The sequence below is a fragment of the Salvelinus fontinalis genome, chromosome 19 (genome assembly GCF_029448725.1).
Source record: "Salvelinus fontinalis isolate EN_2023a chromosome 19, ASM2944872v1, whole genome shotgun sequence".
Lineage (NCBI taxonomy): Eukaryota > Metazoa > Chordata > Actinopteri > Salmoniformes > Salmonidae > Salvelinus > Salvelinus fontinalis.
Window position 1 is genome coordinate 38,509,050 of NC_074683.1, and position 22,730 is coordinate 38,531,779.

The following is a 22,730-nucleotide window of genomic DNA, read 5'->3' on the forward strand; positions in this document are numbered from 1 at the left end:
TACACGAAGGTGACTGGTAGGGCCTGGACGATACTCGTAGGGTTGGCATATACATGAAGGTGACTGGTCGGGTTGGGACGATACTCGTAGGGTTGGCATATACACGAAGGTGACTGGTAGGGTTGGGACGATACTTGTAGGGTTGGCATATACACGAAGGTGACTGGTAGGGCCGGGACGATACTCGTAGGGTTGGCATATACATGAAGGTGACTGGTAGGGTCAGGACAATACTTGTAGGGTTGGCATATACACGAAGGTGACTGGTAGGGCCAGGACGATACTCGTAGGGTTGGCATATACACGACGGTGACTGGTAGGGTCAGGACAATACTTGTAGGGTTGGAATATACACGAAGGTGACTGGTAGGGCCGGGACGATACTCGTAGGGTTGGCATATACACGAAGGTGACTGGTAGGGCCGGGACGATACTCGTAGGGTTGGCATATACACGAAGGTGACTGGTAGGGCCGGGACGATACTCTTTGTTTTGTGGCAAGGAAACAAAACCCAAAGCACATGTAACTTCTTTCGGAAAACAGCCCAATGTTGGGAACAAGCATTATGTTGTCATCTAGTCACATTTGTTTATTTTCCAAGCTATAGCACACAATATTTTACATGTAGCAGGTTTTTAAAGGACCAAGTGACTATCTGCACGAGACCATCGACGTAGTAATGGTCAATGAGGAGTCATGTACTGTATGCAGTTAGTATTAATCTCTCTCCCAGCGGCAGGCCCTGGGGCGGGCGAGTGTGGGCTTGTATTGGTGGTCTCTCCTCACCCAACCAGGCCACTGCATGTTGGGGCCCATCCCTTATAAGACTTCCATCACTCGATCTCCTGAGTGGCGCAGCTGTCTAAGACACTGCATTGCAGGGCTTGAGATATCACCACAGACCCAGGTTCGATCCCGGGCTGTGTCACAACCGGCCATAACAGTGAGTCCCATAGGGCGGCACACAATAGACCCAGCGTTGTCCAGGTTAGGGGAGGGTTTTGCCGGGGGGGGGGCTTTACTTGGCTCATCGCACTCTAGTGACTCCTTGTGGCTGGCCGTGCACCTGAAGGCTGAGTTTAGTCGTCAGTTGAACAGTGTTTCCTCCGACACGTTGGTGCGGCTGTCTTCCGGGTTAAGCGGACGGGTGTTAAGGAGCGCGGTTTGGCGTGCTGACCTTCGCCTCTCCCGAGCCCGTTGGGGAGTTGCATCGAAGAGACAAAATACTAATTGGATCGCAATTGGATATCATGAAATTGGGGAGAAAAAGGGGGTAAAATACAAAACAACAAAAAAGTATACAAAATATGAGCCCCATCATGTCTGGTAACTGCCCGCGCGCCCCTGTATACTATACAAAATGCTGCACCATTTCCTGTGTTCCATTTCCTGTGTCTAATTTGAGGAAAAGCCCACAGGACACACATGGCTTTTCCTCAACCCGTCTGTTAGGCCAGTCTGTGTTTGTCTAACCCTGATCTGTCGTTTATTGACTTGTGGATTCTGAAGACTCATGTCACCTGGGAAGCAGGTTTTACAGTCACGGCCACTTGGTAAAAGCCATTTTTCTCTAAAATGATTGAATGAGTAGTCATGCTTAGGTTTGCTTAGACATTGTGGTTATCACAATGTTATCAATAGGTATTTGGTTCCCTCAGGCCCTCTGGGTCCCTCTGCCTGCCCCAGCGGCCAGCAAGTCTCCCAGTGTGAGTACTGATTGTTTTCCCACTGACCTGCTGCCCAGGGCTTAGTTGTAAGCTGTAAACAATGACTGCAGTGTGTTGATAGGTTGACACTCGGGCCCAGTTGGTCAGCTCTGTAACTGACGAAGATGGCCTAGTGTTGGCCAGCTCTGTAACTGACGAAGATGGCCTAGTGTTGGTCAGCTCTGTGACTGATGAAGATGGCCTAGTGTTGGCCAGCTCTGTGACTGACGAAGATGGCCTAGTGTTGGTCAGCTCTGTGACTGACGAAGATGGCCTAGTGTTGGCCAGCACTGTGACGGATGAAGATGGCCTAGTGTTGGCCAGCTCTGTGACTGACGAAGATGGCCTAGTGTTGGCCAGCTCTGTGACTGACGAAGATGGCCTAGTGTTGGCCAGCTCTGTGACTGATGAAGATGGCCTAGTGTTGGTCAGCTCTGTGACTGACGAAGATGGCCTAGTGTTGGCCAGCTCTGTGACTGACGAAGATGGCCTAGTGTTGGTCAGCTCTGTGACTGACGAAGATGGCCTTGTGTTGGTCAGCTCTGTGACTGACGAAGATGGCCTAGTGTTGGTCAGCTCTGTGACTGACGAAGATGGCGTAGTGTCTGTCTGTCTGTCTGTCTGTCTGTCTGTCTGTCTGTCTGTCTGTCTGTCTGTCTGTCTGTCTGTAAACCTAGGGTATAGGCAGGGATGACTAAACAGTATTATAATGCTCATTGACCATAAGAAGGAAAATAATAACTATTCACGTCAGAGAGCCTGACTACAGCTTTATACTTGCAGAGCAAAACATAAATATGGCCTTTAAAATCAGTGTTCATATCTAAAACACAATACTCAATCATGACTCACTATCTGGAGAGGACCTTAGTAATTACATCATTATATTGGCAGTGTAGAGTATGGTGAACCAAGACGGATTATTTCAGATCTAACTAGAACCATTTGTGGACATGCAAATGGGATTTTGTGGTATGAAAATATGATGTTAATGAATATGACTAAACAAGAGGATGGTGTGTTTAGTATGAACAGTTGCCTACAGGTGGCAGTAGCTCCACTGAGAGTCATATTGTGCTGGATAACTCTGCAGCTTGTGAGGGAAGGAAGTGCAGTTGAACTTGAATGTCTTTGATGAGAGAACTTTACAGCAACGTAACGGTACAGATGTAACATTGTGTTGTCTATAGAGTCATGGGTCCCGTGTGGCTCAGTTGGTAAAGCATGGCACTTGCATAGCCAGGGTTGTGGGTTCGATTCCCACAGGGGACCAGTACAAACAAATATAGAAATGTTTCCACTCACTAGTATAAGACGCTCTGGGTAAAAGTGTCATCTAAATGTGTCAAATGTAGTGAGTTGAGCAATAGAATACTAAAAACTGTCATGTAATAAATGAGAAAATAATGTGAAATGTAGCGATATGATCACTTATCTTGTGTTACAGTCATGAGAATAGCAATGGAGCCAATGAGGGTCATTAGAATGTCTGAGTCATAGTTCTAGAAACATCCTCCTCCTTTTTCCTGGGACTCTAGCTTCACTATGCAGCACTACTTATATATATATCAATATATATATACAGTATATCTTTCTCTCGGAGGACCTGAGCCCTAGGACCATGCCTCAGGACTACCTGGCCTGATGACTCCTTGCTTTCCCCAGTCCACCTGGTCGTGCTGCTGCTCCAGTTTCAACTGTTCTGCTATTTTCAACTCTCTAGAGACAGCAGGAGCGGTAGAGATACTCTGAACGATCGGAATATGAAAAGCCAACTGACATTTACTCCTGAGGTGCTGACCTGTTGCACCCTCTACAACCAAAGTGATTATTATTATCTGACCCTGCTGGTCATCTATGAACGTTTGAACATCTTGGCCATGTTCTGTTATAATCTCCACCCGGCACAGCCAGAAGAGGACTGGCCACCCCTCAGAGCCTGGTTCCTCTCTAGGTTTCTTCCTAGCTTCCTGCCTTTCTGGGGAGTTTTTCCTAGCCACCGTGCTTCTACACCTGCATTGCTTGCTGTTTGGGGTTTTAGGCTGGGTTTCTGTACAGCACTCTGTGACATCGGCTGATGTAAAAAGGGCTTTATAAATACATTTGATTGAGTGATTGAATATTGAAACTGTTGGTGCTGCAGTTGGGCACTGTTTCAGGCTGCTGGGGCTACAGTGGGCAGTGTTTCAGGCTGCTAGTGCTGCAGTGGGCAGTGTTTCAGGCTGCTGGGGCTGCAGTGGGCAGTGTTTCAGGCTGCTGGGGCTGCAGTGGGCACTGTTTCAGGCTGCTGGGGCTGCAGTGGGCAGTGTTTCAGGCTGCTGGGGCTGCAGTGGGCAGTGTTTCAGGCAGCTAGTGCTGCAGTGGGCAGTGTTTCAGGCTGCTGGTGCTGCAGTGGGCAGTGTTTCAGATGGCTGGTGCTGCAGTGGGCAGTGTTTCAGATGGCTGGGGCTGTAGTGGGCAGTGTTTCAGACTGCTGGGGCTGTAGTGGGCAGTGTTTCAGACTGCTGGTGCTGTAGTGGGCACTGTTTCAGATGGCTGGTGCTGCAGTGGGCAGTGTTTCAGATGGCTGGGGCTGCAGTGGGCAGTGTTTCAGACTGCTGGGGCTGCAGTGGGCACTGTTTCATATGGCTGGTGCTACAGTGGGCACTGTTTCAGGCGGCTGGGGCTGCAGTGGGCACTGTTTCATATGGCTGGTGCTACAGTGGGCACTGTTTCAGGCGGCTGGGGCTGCATTGGGCAGTGTTTCAGACGGCTGGGGCTGCAGTGGGCAGTGTTTCAGATGGCTGGTGCTGCATTGGGCAGTGTTTCAGACGGCTGGGGCTGCAGTGGGCAGTGTTTCATATGGCTGGTGCTACAGTGGGCACTGTTTCAGATGGCTGGTGCTGCAGTGGGCACTGTTTCAGATGGCTGGTGCTGCAGTTGGGCACTGTTTCAGGCTGCTGGGGCTACAGTGGGCAGTGTTTCAGGCTGCTAGTGCTGCAGTGGGCAGTGTTTCAGGCTGCTGGGGCTGCAGTGGGCAGTGTTTCAGGCTGCTGGGGCTGCAGTGGGCACTGTTTCAGGCTGCTGGGGCTGCAGTGGGCAGTGTTTCAGGCTGCTGGGGCTGCAGTGGGCAGTGTTTCAGGCAGCTAGTGCTGCAGTGGGCAGTGTTTCAGGCTGCTGGTGCTGCAGTGGGCAGTGTTTCAGATGGCTGGTGCTGCAGTGGGCAGTGTTTCAGATGGCTGGGGCTGTAGTGGGCAGTGTTTCAGACTGCTGGGGCTGTAGTGGGCAGTGTTTCAGACTGCTGGTGCTGTAGTGGGCACTGTTTCAGATGGCTGGTGCTGCAGTGGGCAGTGTTTCAGATGGCTGGTGCTGCAGTGGGCAGTGTTTCAGGCTGCTGGGGCTACAGTGGGCAGTGTTTCAGATGGCTGGTGCTGCAGTGGGCACTGTTTCAGATGGCTGGTGCTGCAGTGGGCAGTGTTTCATATGGCTGGTGCTGCAGTGGGCACTGTTTCAGATGGCTGGTGCTGCAGTGGGCAGTGTTTCAGATGGCTGGTGCTGCAGTGGGCACTGTTTCAGATGGCTGGTGCTGCAGTGGGCACTGTTTCAGATGGCTTGTGCTGCAGTGGGCAGTGTTTCATATGGCTGGTGCTGCAGTGGGCACTGTTTCAGATGGCTGGTGCTGCAGTGGGCAGTGTTTCAGATGGCTGGTGCTGCAGTGGGCACTGTTTCAGGCTGCTGGGGCTACAGTGGGCAGTGTTTCATATGGCTGGTGCTGCAGTGGGCACTGTTTCAGATGGCTTGTGCTGCAGTGGGCAGTGTTTCATATGGCTGGTGCTGCAGTGGGCACTGTTTCAGATGGCTGGTGCTGCAGTGGGCAGTGTTTCAGATGGCTGGTGCTGCAGTGGGCAGTGTTTCAGATGGCTGGTGCTGCAGTGGGCAGTGTTTCAGATGGCTGGTGCTGCAGTGGGCACTGTTTCAGGCTGCTGGGGCTACAGTGGGCAGTGTTTCATATGGCTGGTGCTGCAGTGGGCACTGTTTCAGATGGCTGGTGCTGCAGTGGGCAGTGTTTCATATGGCTGGTGCTACAGTGGGCAGTGTTTCATATGGCTGGTGCTGCAGTGGGCACTGTTTCAGATGGCTGGTGCTGCAGTGGGCACTGTTTCAGATGGCTGGTGCTGCAGTGGGCAGTGTTTCAGACTGCTGGTGCTGCAGTGGGCACTGTTTCAGATGGCTGGTGCTGTAGTGGGCAGTGTTTCAGGCTGCTGGGGCTGCAGTGGGCAGTGTTTCAGGCTGCTGGGGCTGCAGTGGGCAGTGTTTCAGGCTGCTGGGGCTGCAGTGGGCAGTGTTTCAGGCTGCTGGGGCTGCAGTGGGCAGTGTTTCAGGCTGCTTTGGCTGCAGTGGGCAGTGTTTCAGATGGCTGGTGCTGCAGTGGGCAGTGTTTCAGGCTGCTGGGGCTGCAGTGGGCAGTGTTTCAGATGGCTGGTGCTGCAGTGGGCACTGTTTCAGGCTGCTGGGGCTGCAGTGGGCAGTGTTTCAGATGGCTGGTGCTGCAGTGGGCAGTGTTTCAGGCTGCTGGGGCTGCAGTGGACAGTTTCAGACTGCCAATGCTGGTGTTGTAGTGGGCACTGTGGAGAGGAGAGGGCGTAGCCAGATGATGTGGTGTATCTACTGTTGAGACTCCCCGGAAACCTTTATCTGTGTTCCAGGGGAGGCTTATGACTTTTGGGATGAAAAGGGGATACCTGAAAAGACAGATGTATGGGTTGTTTCCTATATTCTGTACACTGGCGAATCAATAGACGTGTGTGTGTGTGTGTGTGTGTGTGTGTGTGTGTGTGTGTGTGTGTGTGTGTGTGTGTGTGTGTGTGTGTGTGTGTGTGTGTGTGTGTGTGTGTGTGTGTGTGTGTGTGTGTGTGTGTGTGTGTGTGTGTGTGTATTTATGTGTGTGTCTTTGTACAATGGGTGAAGTTATTTCTGCCCCCTCCTAGTGGCAGCACTACAAAGTAAAGGAAGTAGGGTAACAGTCCCCTCCCCCCTCCTAGTGGCAGCACTACAAAGTAAAGGAAGTAGGGTAACAGTCCCCTCCCCCCTCCTAGTGGCAGCACTACAAAGTAAAGGAAGTAGGGTAACAGTCCCCTCCCCCCTCCTAGTGGCAGCACTACAAAGTAAAGGAAGTAGGGTAACAGTCCCCTCCCCCCTCCTAGTGGCAGCACTACAAAGTAAAGGAAGTAGGGTAACAGTCCCCTCCCCCCTCCTAGTGGCAGCACTACAAAGTAAAGGAAGTAGGGTAACAGTCCCCTCCCCCCTCCTAGTGGCAGCACTACAAAGTAAAGGAAGTAGGGTAACAGTCCCCTCCCCCCTAGCTCCTCAGGAAAATGGCTCCGTTTCTTCTTTATTATCCATCCCAAATTATCCATCCCAAAATAGTGAGTCAGAGGAAGAAGATATGCTGCTGTGCCCTTTGGAGTGGGACAGGCTAACCTTGGAGTCAGCTGCGGGTCAAAAGAGAGACCTGAGGTTATGTGGACCAATGGGGTATGCTTTTTTCAGGTAGAGCCTTTAATCCTGGGTCAGTAGTGAGGAAGGCTTGCCTATGGTTTATAGTGTGTTAACCAGACGCATACATCTCTGTAGTTTAGGGTTTATAGTGTGTTAACCAGACACATACATCTCTGTAGTATAGGGTTTATAGTGTGTTAACCAGACACATACATCTCTGTAGTATAGGGTTTATAGTGTGTTAACCAGACACATACATCTCTGTAGTATAGGGTTTATAGTGTGTTAACCAGACACATACATCTCTGTAGTATAGGGTTTATAGTGTGTTAACCAGACACATACATCTCTGTAGTATAGGGTTGATAGTGTGTTAACCAGACACATACATCTCTGTAGTATAGGGTTTATAGTGTGTTAACCAGACACATACATCTCTGTAGTATAGGGTTTATAGTGTGTTAACCAGACACATACATCTCTGTAGTTTAGGGTTGATAGTGTGTTAACCAGACACATACATCTCTGTAGTTTAGGGTTTATAGTGTGTTAACCAGACACATACATCTCTGTAGTATAGGGTTTATAGTATGTTAACCAGACACATACATCTCTGTAGTATAGGGTTTATAGTGTGTAGTATTTACAGCAGGGCTATTCAACTATATTCTAACGGAGGCCAGATGTAAAAAATAAAATACAAATAAAAAAGTTTTAATTGCAGGAGGGCCAGACATCGACCAGTAAAGCACCTTTTTAAAAATGTAACGTTGTTAAAATGTATTAGGAAAAATTCGCTCATCATAATTTATTTAAACAACTATTAAAAGCCTTCTTAAAAGTAATTAAATAAATAAGTAACACAAAGATACTGTATGTCAGATCAGGTAATGTCCAATTCCAGTCTGAAGGAAGTATGCTTTCAATTGATTTCCGTCACACTCCCTTCTAAAGAGTCCTTAATGCAGCTAGGTGTTCCTTGGAGAGTCGTAGTTTTCAGGAATGGGGTCATAATATTTTGTAGCTTAATCCTACAAAATTCATATGAAGAGAAATGAACCAACATGCCACATAGGCACTAGAAACCGCTAGAAACCATTAGAAACCGCTAGAAACCACTAGAAACCACTAAAAACCATGAGAAACCGCTAGAAACCATGAGAAACCATTAGAAACCATGAGAAACCGCTAGAAACCACTAGAAACCGCTAGAAACCATGAGAAACCGCTAGAAACAACTAGAAACCGCTAGAAACCATGAGAAACTACTAGAAACCATGAGAAACCGCTAGAAACCATTAGAAACAGCTAGAAACCACTAGAAACCATGAGAAATCCCTAGAAACCGCTAGAAACCATGAGAAACCGCTAGAAACCATGAGAAACCGCTGGAAACCACTAGAAACCGCTAGAAACCATGAGAAACAGCTAGAAACCGCTAGAAACCATGAGAAACTGCTAGAAACCACTAGAAACCATGAGAAACCGCTAGAAACCATGAGAAACCGCTAGAAAACGCTAGAAACGATGAGAAACCGCTAGAAACCATGATAAACTGCTAGAAACCGCTAGAAACTATGAGAAACCGCTAGAAACCGCTAGAAACCATGAGAAACTGCTAGAAACCACTAGAAACCGCTAGAAACCACGAGAAACTGCTAGAAACCGCTAGAAACCATGAGAAACCGCTAGAAACCGCTAGAAACCACTAGAAACCACTAGAAACCGCTAGAAACCGCTAGAAACTACTAGAAACCATTAGAAACCACACTATACACAACCACCATAGCACTTGTCATTTTGCTACTGAACTTCACATTTTGGCAGATGTTTTTCCCCAGATATTTTATTTATGTCCAGGATTGATCAAAGGGCCAGTCTAAATTATTAAACTTGACGGATCTAGAGTGGGGCAGTAGAGTGGGGCAGTACGGGTTAGTAAAGTTCGGCAGTAGGGGTTAGTAGAGTGGGGCTGGAGGGATTAGTAGAGTGGGGCAGTAGGGGTTAGTAGAGTGGGGCAGTAAGGTTAGTAGAGTGGGGCAGTAAGGTTAGTAGAGTGGGGCAGTAAGGTTAGTAGAGTGGGGCAGTAAGGTTAGTAGAGTGGGGCAGTAGGGGTTAGTAGAGTGGGGCTGTAGGGGTTAGTAGAGTGGGGCTGGAGGGTTAGTAGAGTGGGGCAGTATGGTTAGTAGAGTGGGGCTGGAGGGTTAGTAGAGTGGGGCAGTATGGTTAGTAGAGTGGGGCTGGAGGGTTAGTAGAGTGGGGCTGGAGAGTTAGTAGAGTGGGGCAGTAGGGGTTAGTAGAGTGGGGCAGTAGGGTTAGTAGAGTGGGGCAGTAGGGTTAGTAGAGTGGGGCTGGAGGGTTAGTAGAGTGGGGCAGTAGGGGTTAGTAGAGTGGGGCAGTAGGGTTAGAGTGGGGCAGTAGGGGTTAGTAGAGTGGGGCAGTAGGGGTTAGTAGAGTGGGGCAGTAGGGTTAGTAGAGTGGGACAGTAGGGTTAGTAGAGTGGGGCAGTAGGGTTAGTAGAGTCGGGCAGTAAGGGTTAGTAGAGTGGGGCTGGAGAGTTAGTAGAGTGGGGCAGTAGGGGTTAGTAGAGTGGGGCAGTAGGGGTTAGTAGAGTGGGGCTGGAGGGTTAGTAGAGTGAGGCTGGAGAGTTAGTAGAGTGGGGCAGTAGGAGTTAGTAGAGTGGGGCAGTGGGCAGTAGGGTTAGTAGAGTGGGGCTGGAGGGTTAGTAGAGTGGGGCAGGAGGGTTAGTAGAGTGGGGCAGTAGGGTTAGTAGAGTGGGGCAGTAGGGTTAGTAGAGTGGGGCAGTAGGGGTTAGTAGAGTGGGGCAGTAGGGTTAGTAGAGTGGGGCAGTAGGGTTAGTAGAGTGGGGCAGTAGGGTTAGTAGAGTGGGGCAGTAGGAATTAGTAGAGTGGGGCTGGAGGGTTAGTAGAGTGGGGCAGTAGGGTTAGTAGAGTGGGGCAGTAGGGTTAGTAGAGTGGGGCAGTAGGGGTTAGTAGAGTGGGGCAGTAGGGTTAGTAGAGTGGGGCTGTAGGGGTTAGTAGAGTGGGGCAGTAGGGTTAGTAGAGTGGGGCAGTAGGGTTAGTAGAGTGGGGCTGGAGAGTTAGTAGAGAGGGGCAGTAGGGGTTAGTAGCGTGGGGCAGTAGGGGTTAGTAGAGTGGGGCTGGAGGGTTAGTAGATTGGGGCTGGAGGGTTAGTAGAGTGGGGCTGGAGGGTTAGTAGAGTGGGGCTGGAGGGTTAGTAGAGTGGGGCAGTAAGGTTAGTAGAGTGGGGCAGTAAGGTTAGTAGAGTGGGGCAGTAAGGTTAGTAGAGTGGGGCAGTAGGGGTTAGTAGAGTGGGGCAGTAGGGGTTAGTAGAGTGGGGCTGGAGGGTTAGTGGATTGGGGCAGTAGGGGTTAGTAGAGTGGGGCAGTAGGGGTTAGTAGAGTGGGGCTGGAGGGTTAGTAGAGTAGGGCAGTAAGGTTAGTAGAGTGGGGCAGTAAGGTTAGTAGAGTGGGGCAGTAGGGTTAGTAGAGTGGGGCTGGAGGGTTACTAGAGTGGGGCAGTAGGGGTTACTAGAGTGGGGCAGTAGGGGTCAGTGGAGTGGGGCAGTAAGGTTAGTAGAGTGGGGCAGTAGGGTTAGTAGAGTGGGGCTGGAGGGTTAGTAGAGTGGGGCAGTAAGGTTAGTAGAGTGGGGCAGTAGGGTTAGTAGAGTGGGGCAGTAGGGTTAATAGAGTGGGGCTGGAGGGTTAGTAGAGTGGGGCTGGAGGGTCAGTAGAGTGGGGCAGTAGGGGTTAGTAGAGTGGGGCTGGAGGGTTAGTAGAATGGGGCAGTAGGGGTTAGTAGAGTGGGGCTGGAGGGTCAGTAGAGTGGGGCAGTAGGGTTAGTAGAGTGGGGCAGTAGGGGTTAGTAGAGTGGGGCAGTAGGGGTTAGTAGAGTGGGGCTGTAGGAGTTATTAGAGTGGGGCAGTAGGGTTATTAGAGTGGGGCAGTAGGGTTATTAGAGTGGGGCAGTAGGGTTAGTAGAGTGGGGCAGTGGGGTTAGTAGAGTGGGGCAGTAAGGTTAGTAGAGTGGGGCAGTAGGTTTAGTAGAGTGGGGTAGTAAGGTTAGTAGAGTGGGGCAGTAGGTGTTAGTAGAGTGGGGCTGTAGGGGTTATTAGAGTGGGGCAGTAGGGTTAGTAGAGTGGGGCAGTGGGGTTAGTAGAGTGGGGCAGTGGGGTTAGTAGAGTGGGGCAGTAGGGGTTATTAGAGTGGGGCAGTGGGGTTAGTAGAGTGGGGCAGTGGGGTTAGTAGAGTGGGGCTGGAGGGTTAGTAGAGTGGGACAGTAGGGGTTAGTAGAGTGGTGCAGTAAGGTTAGTAGAGTGGGGCAGTAGGGGTTAGTAGAGTGGGGCTGGAGGGTTAGTAGAGTGGGGCAGTAGAGGTTAGTAGAGTGGGGCTGGAGGGTTAGTAGAGTGGGGCAGTAGGGGTTAGTAGAGTGGGGCTGGAGGGTTAGTAGATTTTTCTCCATATGGCCCAGCTCTACCCAGCAGTACTCACGGACTGTACCTCCTTATACCCAGCAGTACTCACGGACTGTACCTCCTGATACCCAGCAGTACTCACTGATTGTACCTCCTGATACCCAGCAGTACTCATAGACTGTACCTCCTGATACCCAGCAGTACTCACGGACTGTACCTCCTGATACCCAGCAGTACTCATGGACTGTACCTCCTGATATCCAGCAGTACTCATGGACTGTACCTCCTGATACCCAGCAGTACTCATGGACTGTACCTCCTGATACCCAGCAGTACTGATGGACTGTACCTCCTGATACCCAGCAGTACTCATGGACTGTACCTCCTGATACCCAACAGTACTGATGGACTGTACCTCCTGATACCCAGCAGTACTCATGGACTGTACCTCCTGATACCCAGCAGTACTGATGGACTGTACCTCCTGATACCCAGCAGTACTCATGGACTGTACCTCCTGATACCCAGCAGTACTCATAGACTGTACCTCCTGATACCCAGCAGTACTCATAGACTGTACCTCCTGATACCCAGCAGTACTCATGGACTGTACCTCCTGATACCCAGCAGTACTCATAGACTGTACCTCTTGCATATGTATGAGATTTTCTTGCACTGCGTTGCTAAGAAAACCATTCCCTGACATCAACCCTCCAAAATGAAAGGGTGTGGTGAGTACTGTTGCAAATGTGCCTTTCTCTAGCAGCTCAGCTGGTTACTTATCATGGACCCACTCTGAGAAATGGCTTTCTAAAGGGACTTTTAAAGGTCAAACCCTGACACAACCACAAGTAACGTTGTTGCAGGCCATGGCATGAAAAAAAGTATACCAACTCACGCTATCGTCATGAATTCTGAAATTAAGAAATACAAGATAATGATTTCGTAATGGGACTCAGGAAACTGAGTGTTTGCTGCATTTTTCGAGACATGCCTCAGCAAGAGGAAGAATCTGTGTCCTCAAGGTAAGAGATGTATTCCAACCAACTGTGGCACTTCAGAAACATGTCCTCTAGTAATGAATCATCAGCCAGTTCACCTAGCTGTTGTTTGTGTTGGTGTTCACCGTTGACACACATATTGTTTTAAAGAGATAGAACCCACTTGACTAGACAAAGAGATGCCTTGCAAAAGTATTCAGATTTCTCCACATTTCGTTGTGTTACAAAGTGGGATTAAAATTGATTTCATTGTCATATTTTTTTGTCAACAATCCAAAATACTCTGTCAAAGTGGAAGAAAACATGTACATTTGTTTAAAGATTATTATACATTAAATAAGTAAAATATAGTTGTTGCCTATGTATTCAGGCTCTGTTTAGGCAACCTTAAATTAGTTCAGGAGTAAAATGTGCCTTAAAAATACACATAAAAAGTTTAATGGACTCATTATCTGTGAAATAATAGGGGTTGACATGCTTTTTGAATGACTAACCCTTCCTCTGTCCCTCATACATACAACATCTGTAAGGTCCCTCAGTCAAGTATTGCATTTCAAGCACAGCTTCAACTACAAGGACCAGGGAGCTTTTCAAATGGGCAGTGATTGGTAGATGGGTAACAATAACAAATCAGACATTGAATAAAGCAATGGTACACGAGGAGGAGGTGCTAAACAACTTCCTTTAGAAACGGCTTTGCTGCGTTTTTTTCCATTGACATTTATTTGTATATCTATAACAATGATGCTGATTCATGATTTCAACTGGCTGAGAAAAGATGTCCATCTCTCCCTGACAACTTCATTCTCAATAGGACAGTGGAGATCAAAGGTCAACACTGAAACCATGTTGCAAATGTCGAGAGACGGACAGCAATGTTGTACAACCCCCCTGTTATTGCGAACCAAATGTTAGGCTAGAAGCAAGGGGACATAATGTCTAGATGCCTTTTACAGTGGAGATCAGGTTAATGAATTGGCTGGCTGAGCTGATGGGACACTGGCTGTGCAGGGATTTGTCAGATGGAACAGAAAACAAGATGCCCATTGTTGCATCATAGGCTTACCCGTGCTAAACAGGTTTTTTAGTATGGCTTAGAACCAATGACAGTGCTTGTTTTGACCAACCCATTGTAGAATATCTCTTTAAGCATGGTCGAGTTAATCATTCTGCTGTGGATTATGTATTAAACCACCCGGACACATCAAAGATGCAGTCGTCTTTCTGAACTGTGCTGCAGGACAGGAATGAAACTGCTCAGGGATATTACCATGAGGCCATTGGTGATTTTTAAACGGCTACAAAGTTCAATGTCTGTGATGGTAGAGAATTGAGGTTGGATTAGCAACATTGTAGTGACTCAAAAATAATGACCTAAATGACAGAGTGAAGATAACAATACAAATATACAGAATATTAATATTCCAATGCATCTTGGAACAAGACACTAAACAAGACACTAAAGTAAGACTGCACAAATTTCATGGCAAAGGAATACACTTTTTGTCCTTATGTTTGGGGCAAATCCAACGCAACACATCACTGAGTAACTGCCTGCCTCCTTATTTTCAAGCATGATGGTGGCTGCATCATGTTATGGATATGCTTGACATCGGCAAATACTGGGGAGTTTTTCAGGATGAAAAATAACAGGCAAAATCCTAGAGGACAACCTGCTTCAGTCTGCTTTACACCAGACACTGGGAGAGCTATTCACCTTTCAGCAGGACAATAACCTACAACACAAGCCAAATCTACACTGGAGTTGCTTAACAAGAAGACAGTGAATGTTCTTGAGTGGCCAAGTTACAGTTTTGACTTAAATCTGCTTGAAAATCTATGTCTAGCCATCATTCCCAACATCTTAACAGAGCTAGAAGATTTTTGAAAAGAATAATGGGCAAATATTGCACAATCCAGGTGTATAAACTAAGCTTTTGGAGACGTACCCAAGAAGACTCACAACTGTAATTCCTGCCAAAGGGTGTGCAACTCAATATTTGGAAGGTATTCTTAATGCTTTGTACACTCTGTGTATATTTTACATTTGTATCTAAAAGCAAAATGTAAAAATTAAAAAGTACATTCATTTATGAATATTGAAAAAATAAAATTTGGGATTGGGCGAATGTTTCAATATATTGTTGAACATTATATACTGTTCGGGCATATTACAGTTACAGAGATCTCTGCTACTTTACGAGTTAGGACCAAATTTGTAAACATTACCAACAGAGTGAATGTGAAAATGGATTCAAAATGGTCGCCCTCTGCTGGTGATTTGCAGGATGGGCAACAATACAAGCAAAAAGAGACCTGTGATTTGTTACATTGCCCACTATGCCAATTTCTCTGTGTAAAATGAACCATATCTTTAAAAGTAACAGAGATCCCACTCTGGAATGGTGATATGCCTGCAGACTATATTATGTCCAATAATACACTGTATTAAAACATTCGACTTCAATATTCATGTTTACATTTTTCAATATTCATAGCTTTATGTAAACATATTTTTATTTAAATCAAAATACTACTCGTATTACAGAGCAAGTGGTAAAACGTTGTACCACCTACAGTTGAAAAATGATGGAGGCTTAAAGAGACCCATTCTATGGATTTCATTTCGTGACCTGGGTTCGTATGAAACCACTCTGCTGTAAAGTCACTCTGACATTGCTTTGTCATAATCGTGTACAGTACATTATCCTATTGCCCTTTACCTTACTTAGGGGATGGTCTTACAGTACCAAGCGACTTGCTGTTCTATATGTTAAGCCTAAAAGCCCTCTCTCCACCATCTGACAGTCTATCCTGCTTTAGAGTGCAGGCTATGGGGGATAGGAAGAGTGGATGTCTTTCTAATCAGTGAGTATAATTGAAGTATTCTCTCTCTCTCTCTCTCTCTCTCTCTCTCTCTCTCTCTCTCTCTCTCTCTGTCTCTGTCTCTGTCTCTGTCTCTGTCTCTGTCTCTGTCTCTGTCTCTCTCTCTCCCTCTCCCTCTCCCTCTCCCTCTCCCTCTCCCTCTCCCTCTCCCTCTCCCTCTCCCTCTCCCTCTCTCTCTCTCTCTGTCTCTGTCTCTCTCTCTCTCTCTCTGTCTCTCTCTCTCTCTCTCTCTCTCTCTCTGTCTCTCTCTCTCTCTCTCTCTCTCTCTGTCTCTGTCTCTGTCTCTGTCTCTGTCTCTGTCTCTGTCTCTGTCTCTCCCTCTCCCTCTCCCTCTCCCTCTCCCTCTCCCTCTCCCTCTCCCTCTCTCTCTGTCTCTGTCTCTGTCTCTCTCTCTCTCTCTCTCTCTCTCTCTCTCTGTCTCTCTCTCTCTCTCTCTCTCTCTCTCTCTCTCTCTCTCTCTCTGTCTCTCTCTCTCTCTCTCTCTCTCTCTCTCTCTCTCTCTCTCTCCCTCTCCCTCTCCCTCTCCCTCTCCCTCTCCCTCTCTCTCTCTCTCTCTCTCTCTCTCTCTCTCTCTCTCTCTCTCTCTCTCTCCTCTCTCTCTCTCTCTCTCTCTCTCTCTCTCTCTCTCTCTCTCTCTCTCTCTCTCTCCCCTAGTCTAATGTAGTTCAGTGTGTCAAGTGCTGCTGAAATATTAACAGAGCACAGACACGCAGGCAGAGGGAGTTCAGCACACTGAACCTTAGGAAGTACTTTTCATGCTGCCTGTGGTGTGTGTCCCGATCAATGTTATTGCCCCCTCAGTATAGCTGTTAGTGTAATGGAGTAGTACATAGACAGACTGCCGCCATTCTTAGGTGAGTTACCCTGTACCCATAAGACAGACTGCAGCTATTCTTAGGTGAGTTACCCTGTACCCATAAGACAGACTGCAGCTATTCTTAGGTGAGTTACCCTGTACCTATAAGACAGACTGCAGCTATTCTTAGGTGAGTTACCCTGTACCTATAAGACAGACTGCAGCTATTCTTAGGTGAGTTACCCTGTACCCATAAGACAGACTGCCACCATTCTTAGGTGAGTTACCCTGTACCCATAAGACAGACTGCAGCTATTCTTAGGTGAGTTACCCTGTACCCATAAAACAGACTGCAAGAACACAAAAAGCTCAGATGATGTGAAATAGGGATTAAGCTACAACATGTGAATAATATATTACGTTCGTTTTTTTTAACATTTACACGTTTTTAGATAATTGACGTTAAAGATTTTAAAATATGTTTTTATTACAAAACTTTTTTTTCAAGAAATAATAAAATGGTTTGACAACACTATTTAAGCTTTTAAATTATATCAAACCGTTCATCTTTTCCAGTGACATGGATGTCTCATGGTATGGTGAGGTATGTAAAATGGCTCAACTTTGAGCAACTATATTTCCTGAATGTTTTGGAATTCAGATCCAAAAAGTCACTCTCTGACCACTTCTTCCATGGGCTAACATATAAACGTTTCTTTTTTTACATGTTTTTATCAAACGAAATGCTGTCAAAGTAATTGAATTAAAATGGATTTACGCTGAGGCCACTCTTAGATGAATTACCCTGGCCTGTACCCATAGACAAACTGCAGCCACTCTTAGGTAAATTACCCTGTACCCATAGACAAACTGCAGCCACTCTTAGGTAAATTACCCTGTACCCATAGACAGACTGTAGCCAGTCTTAGGTAAATTACCCTGTACCCATAGACAGACTGTAGCCAGTCTTAGGTAAATTACCCTGTACCCATAGACAGACTGTAGCCAGTCTTAGGTAAATTACCCTGTACCCATAGACAGACTGTAGCCAGTCTTAGGTAAATTACCCTGTACCCATAGACAGACTGCAGCCACTCTTAGGTAAATTACCCTGTACCCATAGACAGACTGCAGCCACTCTTAGGTAAATTACCCTGTACCCATAGACAGACTGTAGCCAGTCTTAGGTAAATTACCCTGTACCCATAGACAGACTGCAGCCACTCTTAGGTAAATTACCCTGTACCCATAGACAGACTGCAGCCACTCTTAGGTAAATTACCCTGTACCCATAGACAGACTGCAGCCACTCTTAGGTAAATTACCCTGTACCCATAGACAAACTGCAGCCACTCTTAGGTAAATTACCCTGTACCCATAGACAAACTGCAGCCACTCTTAGGTAAATTACCCTGTACCCATAGACAAACTGCAGCCACTCTTAGGTAAATTACCCTGTACCCATAGACAAACTGCAGCCACTCTTAGGTAAATTACCCTGTACCCATAGACAAACTGCAGCCACTCTTAGGTAAATTACCCTGTACCCATAGACAGACTGCAGCCACTGTTTGCATACATTTGTACTTGTAAATTCATGAATCTCATTCTAAATGGTGTACGTATTATCCATCCTATTTCTGGTGGATCAACCCTTCCATTATATAGGAAGATGCACTGTACTTCAGTAACTAGGAGACATGCTGTACCGTATGTACTTCAGTAACTAGGAGACATGCTGTACCGTACGTACTTCAGTAACTAGGAGACATGCCGTACCGTATGTACTTCAGTAACTAGGAGACATGCCGTACCGTACGTACTTCAGTAACTAGGAGACATGCTGTACCGTACGTACTTCAGTAACTAGGAGACATGCCGTACCGTATGTACTTCAGTAACTAGGAGACATGCTGTACCGTATGTACTTCAGTAACTAGGAGACATGCTGTACCGTACGTACTTCAGTAACTAGGAGACATGCTGTACCGTACGTACTTCAGTAACTAGGAGACATGCTGTACCGTACGTACTTCAGTAACTAGGAGACATGCTGTACCGTACGTACTTCAGTAACTAGGAGACATGCTGTACCGTACGTACTTCAGTAACTAGGAGACATGCTGTACCGTACGTACTTCAGTAACTAGGAGACATGCTGTACCGTACGTACTTCAGTAACTAGGAGACATGCTGTACCGTACGTACTTCAGTAACTAGGAGACATGCTGTACCGTACGTACTTCAGTAACTAGGAGACATGCTGTACCGTATGTACTTCAGTAACTAGGAGACATGCTGTACCGTACGTACTTCAGTAACTAGGAGACATGCTGTACCGTACGTACTTCAGTAACTAGGAGACATGCTGTACCGTACGTACTTCAGTAACTAGGAGACATGCTGTACCGTACGTACTTCAGTAACTAGGAGACATGCTGTACCGTATGTACTTCAGTAACTAGGAGACATGCCGTACCGTATGTACTTCAGTAACTAGGAGACATGCCGTACCGTATGTACTTCAGTATCTAGGAGACATGCTGTACCGTATGTACTTCAGTATCTAGGAGGCTGTACCGTACGTACTTGGCCTTTATGTTAACGTCCACAGAGGGACCGGACAGGACCAAAGCTGAACCTATCATAGACATACACTATTTTTCACAAGTTTGGCTAACACAGCACAGTACAGTACAATCCAGTAGAGTACAGTACAGTGAGTAGAGCATAGTAGAGTACAGTACAGTAAAGAAAAGTAGAGTACTGTATATTATACTCTACTGTACTGAGTTTATTTACTCTACTCTACTGTACTCTACTGCACTGTACTTTACCCTACTCTACTCTACTTTATTGTGCTGTACTGTACTCTACTGTACTCTACTGTACCTTACTCTACTTTATTGTACTGTACTCTACTGTACTCTACTGCACTGTACTTTACCCTACTCTACTCTGCTTTATTGTACTGTACTGTACTGTAATGCACTGTACTCTACTGTACTCTACTGTACTGTACTCTACTGTATTCTGCTGTGCTGCGCTGTGATGTAAAAACTTGTGTAATTCCATTACCGTATTTCTGTTACTGGGTGTAAATCCACTTCTCTTACTGTAGTTTAATAACCAAAAGGTATTTTTTCAAAGTCAAGGTGCCATGTAATAGCCGACACCCCATTCTTTCTGTAGACATCTTTGAATCTTAATTCGGAGCAGATATTTAAGAGTTTTTGAAAAATGTGGTTGCATGAAAACCTGAGGGAGATTTTACCAGTGGACATTTTTAAAAGAAGTCCTTGTGCATAGAGTTGTATGGTTCGGTAAACCTTGAAATCAATGGTTTTTGTTTGGCATACATTTTAAAGTGCGTTACCATGGAATTGCCCTTCTAATGTTTTTTTAATTCACTTGGTAGAACAGGGAGGACAAAGCTCTTGATTTTGTTATGTTTGAGCCATGCAAAATGCATAGAATTTCAGGAAATGAGCTTTAAAACTGAAAACTTGTCTCTCAGCTCCATGCCAAACAGTGTAGAATTGCTGAAAATGAGCTTAAAAACAGCAGAATTCTCTCCGCTCAATGGGAACATTTGTAGAGTTGCAGTAGATTTGCTTTACCGCGGCAACAGACTAGTTAATAGACTATGTTACAGTGTACACTTCCAATGAATTGTGGGGAAGTCAAAATAATGAAACTGTCTACCAAATCTGTTAATTTTCAAATATTGATTACGTATACTTGCCATTATCATTCACCTGATGATGAGACAAAACTTTTTATTTTATTATTTTATTTATTTATTATTTTATTTTATTTTATTATTTTATTTTTTAAATTTTTATAACATTCAGTATATTGGGGGTCCCGGGGTCACCGGGTTGCCTGGGCCGGGGTCACCGGTTTGCCTGGGCCGGGGTCACCGGTTTGCCTGGGCCGGGGTCACCGGTTTGCCTGGGCCGGGGTCACCGGTTTGCCTGGGCCGGGGTCACTGGGCAACAAAAGTTTGAAAACCCCTGTCTTAGCATACAAGGCCTAAATCCTTATATGTCTCTGGTGTGTTTTGTAAATAGAGATGACTTTGAGCAAAAGCATTGGTCAGTACATTTGGTCTTTTTTTAAACCATATCTGACATTCTCTAGGTTTCTAATGTAAAGTAGATTTGTCTTTGAACACAGTCTGATTGACTCAGCTGCTGTTTGTATGTCAAGTCACAGAGTAGGTTTGCCACAAATCTTGTTATTTTATTTTATTAGCTTTTCCTTGCTTGAGAAGATTACAGAGGATCATGTTCGTTTAGAAAACTGCTTTGCAAACAGCCTGGCCGAGGATGAAGTTTTTAATCAATGTTTTTATTAAGGCTTTCCTTAATCAGTATGCTGCTATGTCATTATTAATGATTTAGTCAAGTGTAAATTAGGTTACCTCATTCATTTGATTCGGGGAGATTTTGTCCCTTGTTGCTCCTTGTTTCCCACTTGAACTAAATAAGCACTCAGCCATGTTCCTCTTTACCTGACTGTAGCAACAGCCTCCCTTCTGGATGCAGAGCTACTTTGCCTGACTGTAGCAACAGCCTCCCTTCTGGATGCAGAGCTACTTTGCCTGACTGTAGCAACAGCCTCCCTTCTGGATGCAGAGCTACTTTGCCTGACTGTAGCAACAGCCTCCCTTCTGGATGCAGAGCTACTTTACCTGACTGTAGCAACAGCCTCCCTTCTGGATGCAGAGCTACTTTGCCTGACTGTAGCAACAGCCTGCCTTCTGGATGCAGACCTTAGTCAACTCCTTGATCTTCGTGGTCACATCCCCTCCCCTTGCAGAGCTTTCACTACTGGATTGGGGTGTGGTTATCCCTGCTTATTTCTGAATGCATTCCTCAAAGAATGCTAATATTTTCATTCACAGATGTGTAGGCTGACTGTGAACACGGGGAAAAAAAGAGAATTGAGGTTTCAAAGAAGGGAGAGGCAGGGGGGGGAGAGAGGGAGAGAGCGAGAGATCCACAGCCGCAGAAGCAGCTGATAGAAGCTGCATTTTAACAAGGTTAAGCATTGGCTGCAGCAGCACTCACAGCATCCCTCATCCCCCCATCTCTCACTCTCTCTCCCCCCATCTCTCACTCTCTCTCTCTCTCTGACTGCTGACTGAGGCATCCTGCAAACACAGGCTGGGAGAGCTCTACTCTGCTGTGGCTCTGACCGAGACATCTTTCTCTTGCTGGATAAACTCTCTCTCCAGGCTTTCCGGGCTATGCCATCCTAGGAAGTTGTGGATCCGGGTGCGGCTGGTTTTCAGGATGAACCAATCTGGAGGAGAGCTGGATCTGGGGAGCTGGGTCATCGTCCGGCTCTCCTGAGGAGGCTAGTGAGTGATGCCTGTTTGGACCTGGAGTGATGGGGTGCACCACCAGTGTGGTTGTGTTTGACGGACTACGTACAGTCTTAGAGAGGAACTGTGGGTACACCTGCCCGAGTGATGCAGCCCAGCCTGTTTGGCAGACAGAGGATGACCAAGGAGCATGCAGCCAGGGGGAGTCCTGGGTCCCATGGCCAAAACCTAGAGTACTGAAGGTGTGTGTTAGTGTACTGTGTGTGTGTGTGTGTGTGTGTGTGTGTGTGTGTGTGTGTGTGTGTGTGTGTGTGTGTGTGTGTGTGTGTGTGTGTGTGTGTGTGTGTGTGTGTGTGTGTGTGTGTGTGTGTGTGTGGGTGTGTGTGTGTGTGGGTGTGTGGGTGTGTGTGGGTGGGTGTGTGTGTGTTTCCAAACGTGTGTATATTTTGCATGTGTGTTGTTAATACTTCTGCCAGATTGATCTAATCACATCTCTTCATCATTCTGTACCTTCCTGTACGATACAGTTTAACACACAACCCTCCACTCCTGCTCTCCTTTTAGATTGAACAGCTGCCAGGTGCTTCTTTAAATGAAAGATTTAAACAGAACAGTGTCCGGAGACAGGATCTCAGTTCCTAAATCCACTCTATTCCCTGTCCATTATGTGGGGAACTTTTCAAGGTTTCCTTTAACACCAAGCATACACTTCCATGGTAGCAAAATGTGATATGACAAATGGATCAATGATGGTCAGAGCCTACTTACTGTAGGTCAAATATATATATCCTGATCTGTAGGGAAGTAGGCCTGATCCCATTGTGTTGCTACAGTGACTTGCGAAAGTATTCACCCCCTTGGCATTTTTCCTATTTTGTTGCCTTACAACCTGGAATTAAAATAGATTTTTGGGGGAGTTTGTACAACATGCCTACCACTTTGAAGATGCTAAATGTTTTCTATTGTGAAACAAACAAAAAAACTGAAAACTTGAGCGTGCATAACTATTCACCCCCCAAAGGCAATAATTTGTAGAGCCACCTTATGCATCAATTACAGCTGCAAGTCCCTTGGGGTATGTCTCTATAAGCTTGGC

At 46.5% G+C, this 22,730-nt stretch overlaps 1 protein-coding gene across 9 annotated transcripts in view; it reads left to right on the forward strand.

Moving 5' to 3' along the window:
* LOC129816698 (dedicator of cytokinesis protein 9-like) overlaps positions 1 to 22,730 on the forward strand; it is a 196,685-nt gene that overhangs the window by 31,817 nt on the left and 142,138 nt on the right. For 4 of the 9 annotated variants that reach the window (XM_055871479.1, XM_055871483.1, XM_055871484.1 and 1 more), the window contains exon 1: positions 21,333 to 21,876. The exons of 3 other annotated variants lie outside the window; for them this stretch is intronic. In XM_055871479.1, coding sequence (XP_055727454.1) covers positions 21,700 to 21,876 — 177 coding nt within the window. In that variant the 5' untranslated portion in view covers positions 21,333 to 21,699. Of the gene's footprint in view, positions 1 to 21,313; positions 21,877 to 22,730 lie in introns of those variants that run through there. 2 more of the 9 variants (XR_008753592.1, XM_055871485.1) reach the window with 2 other exon arrangements.